The 4,799-nt window shown below is 31.2% G+C and overlaps 1 protein-coding gene across 2 annotated transcripts; it reads right to left on the bottom strand.

Moving 5' to 3' along the window:
* Nucleotides 1-544: 544 nt before the first annotated feature.
* Nucleotides 545-3,939, bottom strand: LOC119637602. 2 transcript variants are annotated; one of them, XR_005247289.1, is made up of 3 exons: nt 3,666-3,939; nt 812-2,502; nt 545-746 (listed from the first exon to the last, which is right to left on the bottom strand). XR_005247289.1 is itself a non-coding variant. In XM_038033762.1 (2 exons), the coding sequence occupies exons 1-2, from the start codon at nt 3,868-3,870 to the stop codon at nt 2,234-2,236; spliced, it is 474 nt and encodes a 157-aa protein (XP_037889690.1). In that variant the 5' UTR covers nt 3,871-3,939; the 3' UTR covers nt 545-2,233. The 2 variants fall into 2 exon arrangements, 1 of the variants encoding a protein (XP_037889690.1); XM_038033762.1 differs by having other exon boundaries at nt 545-2,502.
* Between the last annotated feature and the right edge of the window lie 860 nt (nt 3,940-4,799).

The raw sequence follows: 4,799 nt of genomic DNA, 5'->3' as shown, positions 1-4,799 counted from the left end.
ATAGTCTGCACTCCGGTTTCATGATCATACCAGATTTTCTTTCATTCTTAATGTATATATATATATAAATATTCTTAATATATTTTATATATTACATATTTATATTAACTTTAAGTTAAATTAGAACGAAGTTTGCTAATTGAGTCCTTGACTGCAACTGGTTCTATTTTCAATTATTTCTTAAGCAGGAAAATGTATTTAATTACAGAAATTTTATACCCATCACAGAAGGATGAGAGGTGTATTTATTTTGTCAAACCGTTTGCAACGCCCAGAAGGAAGCACCAGAGACCCCATAAAGTATATATTCAAATAATAAATTTCATTTTAATACAACTTATATATAAAAAATATATGTGTATAGTTGCTATTGGAGTTGCAAAAAAGCTGCACTAACTGTTGATGTTATCGTTTTTAGTGTTATGGTTGCTTTTATTATTGATGTTTCCGATAACCGCTTTGATCTTAATATAATATGCGCCAAATATGTATACAATATTGTCAAATGTGAAGAAAAGCCTGGTAGCAGAAGATAATTTATTATCACACGGCTGGATTGCGCTAAAAGTTCATTAGTAAGTAAAACGAATTTTTCACGACGCGGTATTAAATTAAATGTCATTTGATTCTGTCCTTAGGAGCTCGTGGACACTTGTTCATATATGATTTCTAGCTGGAACATCTTACAATAACGTCACCTTTACTTCATATCTGCTAGAAATCTACAGTTCACTCCTCACTTTTTGCTAAATAAATGCAAATGTAATATTAAGTGCTCTTTATATATCTTTGATGCACGTTTGATAAATACCTAGATAGTTTTATATGCACCTCATGAGTTCCTCCTCTAAGATCATATTTTTATCTTTATTTATGGCATGCTATGAACACAAAAATAAATAAATAAATAAATAAATAAATGACAACAATCAAGTTTATAAAGCAGTCATCGCATCAAGAAAACTTGAAAAGGTTTACATTGTTGACGCGCACAGTATATGAAAAGCATTACTCATGCGCTTTAAGTTGGAGTACAGCTTTCTTCTCTATCCGAGTCTCTCTTTAGCTTCGCCGATATACATGGTCATATTGTTGTATTCGCTTTTTTTGAAGGTTTCTTAAAGGGCGGCAGATGTTCCCATACTTAAATATTTAGTTTGCATTGTAGCATTTTTCACAGTTTGGTTTTTCTTTACCCCTTTTTTTACTTTTTCATTATTTTTCAAGGTATATGGGTATGGACCCCCACGATATTAGTAATTTGATGAACTGGGCTACATTTCCTTTGAGTTAATTGCTCGGTATTAGTTTGCACTTATAAAATTATTTTCTTATTTAATAAAATAAAACAAAAAAAAAAAACATTAAAAAATGAACCGCCGGGTTGCGTACGTCATGACACTAACACTCGTTATTCACTCATTTGCAAAAAAAAAAAACGAGATACGTAAATTTGTCACAAAAAAAATATGATTTGAATCCATTTTCAGCCAGAAAATTTCACAAGAAAACAGAGGGTATTTTTAAGACTGAGATTATAAAATTAGTAGATTAATTTTTAATCGACAACATTCAATTTGCACCAAAATTTTTCTTTCTATTAGTTCCATAAATAAAATCATAATGGAAAGCAAAATATGGTAATACGATCAGCATGTCCAAAATTTCCACTTGTGTAGATTTATCTTTTTGCGTTTCAACTTCACGTTGATTGATATTCGCAAAAAATTTATAGACAAATACCACGCACAAATTAAATAAGCTTTTTCAAAAAAAGGGTTCCCAAAATAATTTGTTTATGTTTCTTTACTACAAAACGTTTTTAAATTTTTAACGCAGTTTGTAAGAACGTATACTTCGCTTCACGCTTTCGTGACCAAATCTCTTTTTCGTTGTCGAAAACCAAAAAGCCACAATCCTCGTTCTTGTTCGATAAACTAGGTTCGTTTTTCTTCTTTTCTTTCAGGCATGCGAACTTTGTTCTTTACGACCGCCTATCATTATCATGATATCCCCTTACAGGGCTGTAGTTGCAACAAACGTTACAATTTGTATTACATCGGGTAAATAATAATTATACTCAACCTTAGAAATAAATTAAATGAAAATTACTTATTTTTAGAGAAATTTCAAATTTCCATTAAATTGCTGCGAAAAAAGATTTTAATCTAAGATAACATTCTCCTAAATTAATCACAGTTCACTAACTAAAAGCATTGTTGTTGTCAATCTTTCAATAACCGTAAAAGTAGATTTGATAACCATAATTATGAGTTTCATTGCAAGCCAATAAAATATCACAAAATCGTTTACCGATACCACCTGGTTTTCCAATAAAGTACGCACTAGTTTCATCCGACGTTACTTGCACATAAACTTGCACATGTGTTAACGTGTAAATACTAGCATTACTAGGACGAGCGGGAAAATTTAATAACACTTCAACATCTTCTTCACGTGTGTATTGAGCTTCATCCGAGTAAGTTAAAATTAAATGGTCACCTGCAAAAAGAGCAATTATTTTATTCATCTTGTATTATGATTTTTGTGTTCAGCCACGAAACATGATGGGTATACTAATTTTGTCAAAACGTTGACAATACCCTGGAGAAAGCCTTCAGAAACCCCATAAAATATATATTTTTTTGATCAGTATACAATTCTGAATAGAGTTAAACAAGTTTGTTTGTCCGCCTCTTTAATAACTATTATAAAAATTCTCCGTACCACAAAATTGAAGCTGTATGTTGGCGACTCAATACCTTAGACTGCTTGAATAAAATTTATAAACTTTTTATATATTCGCTCATTTAATATGTTATGAAATATGTGAATTTATCTGAGTCCATGGAAAATTTGAATATTTCGACGAAGGCGACAGTTGTTTTCTACAAAACAGTTGGTTAGATTAGTTATAAGAAACTAATTCCATTTCAAGCATATGTAGCGCTAGAGACCCCATAAAGTCTTCAAGTCTTCTTTTGTTTCTTTTGAAGCTGTATAGTCAGATTCTAATTTTTTTTATATTTTTTTTTTACGCGTTTGTGAAAGTCGATACATCACAATGCTCGCAAATTCTCCAAATTTTCTTGCCATAATTAGCGTTTCGTGAGAGTGACTTCGTGTGGCCTAATGTCGCTTTATAGACGGCCCGATAAAAAAAGTGTCTTAATAAGTAATCTTTTGCTTGGAAACCCCATTTGAAGTGATCTGAACCATTTTTGCACCTATGTTTTCGATAATTTTTCTTTACTGTATTAATAGCATTAGCAAAGACATCATATATATGTAAAGCCTTAAATTGATTTTAAAAGCTCTAATAAATCATAAATGAAATGACATGAATGAATGATGAATGAAGACAAATCCACTTAGAGCCCTGAGGTAGTTAAAATCCTATGTCTCTGATTTTCGTTCGTGAGTATTAATAACGAAATAACAAAATTAATGGACGTAGCAATTTTTAATTATTTTGGAAAACACTAGGCTTCTTTGAAATTGCAAAAACATTCATCGCAGATAACGCTTATTACCCTTCTAGCATTTGGTATTTAAGAAATTTTGTAAGGAGTATAATTACATGCGAACATTGATTACTCTGCGAAGATGTAATTGTTTATTTAACGGTCTATCATTATAACACACGGCAGCTCACATTCACTTACCTTCAATGCGCTCACCACTTATGAAAATAACATTTTCTTTGATATGAAATACTTTTTCGAAAGGCCTCAAAGCAACATTCGGATGCAATGATGTATAACGTGTTCCATTTGTAACAGTATAAATATTACTAGCCCAGAGGTCAATGCTCGAGGCTGCCTTGAAGAAAACTACTAATGTAAATGCTCTTTGAATGAATAATTTCATTGTTTTTCTTCTTTTTTTTTAATTAGATATATATATTTTAACAAAATTTTTCTAGTGCACCTTCCGTTGCAATAAAATTGAGTGGATTTACGTTCTTAAGAAAAAGTGTTGACGCTTTTACTTGAAAAATGGAAACAAAAAAATAAAAGCAAATTTGATAACATATCACGCTGTAAAATCTACAACTATTCGATGAACACATGCTTTGATAAGAATACAGATAAGACGTTATCATCATCAATTCCATCATTAATAATTTAACTTTCGCGCCAATAACAGAACATCTGCATTCATTTTTTTGGACATTTTAGGGGTTTTCTTTTCTTGTTATCTCTATTGAATTTTTTTTTAAAACACCTATCGGAAGATGTTGATATATTGACTTAAGCATTTCACCTGTGACGTAAAAAAATACGTGGCAAAGAATCTAAAAAGCTTAAGTAATACTTTTTCAATGTTTAGCCACGTCTCCCTATTCATCCTTCCTTATTTTTCCTTGTCTGCCTGACTGCGTGCTGTTAAAATTCTTAGTCACGAAAAGATTGAGTAAAAGCTGAACTTTAATATAAATGTTTTTGGTTGACAAACGCGATATATAACGGCGTGAATTCGCGCATAAACAAATTTAACGTAGTTAAACAATTAAAACAACACTTCAAGAGAAATCTTCATCACATTCACAGTCTATTTTTGAAATCCTCAGCGTGTCAAAAGCTGCAATAAAATTCCGAAACCAATTGGAGAATGAACATCACTGGAAAAAACCGCTGCAACCTAATTGCTTAATATTAAGAACAGCTTTCAATATAAAATATATCCCAGGATCAATTGAAGATTTCGTTACAAAAATGATGTTGACCGGCTAACAATAATAGCAAAATTTATATATTTTCTCTTTGTAGTGATAGTGTAGGTGCGCATGCAACCAG

The sequence above is a fragment of the Glossina fuscipes genome, unplaced genomic scaffold (genome assembly GCF_014805625.2).
Source record: "Glossina fuscipes isolate IAEA_lab_2018 unplaced genomic scaffold, Yale_Gfus_2 60, whole genome shotgun sequence".
Taxonomy (NCBI): Eukaryota; Metazoa; Arthropoda; class Insecta; order Diptera; family Glossinidae; genus Glossina; species Glossina fuscipes.
This window is presented reverse-complemented; position numbering and strand designations above follow the sequence as displayed.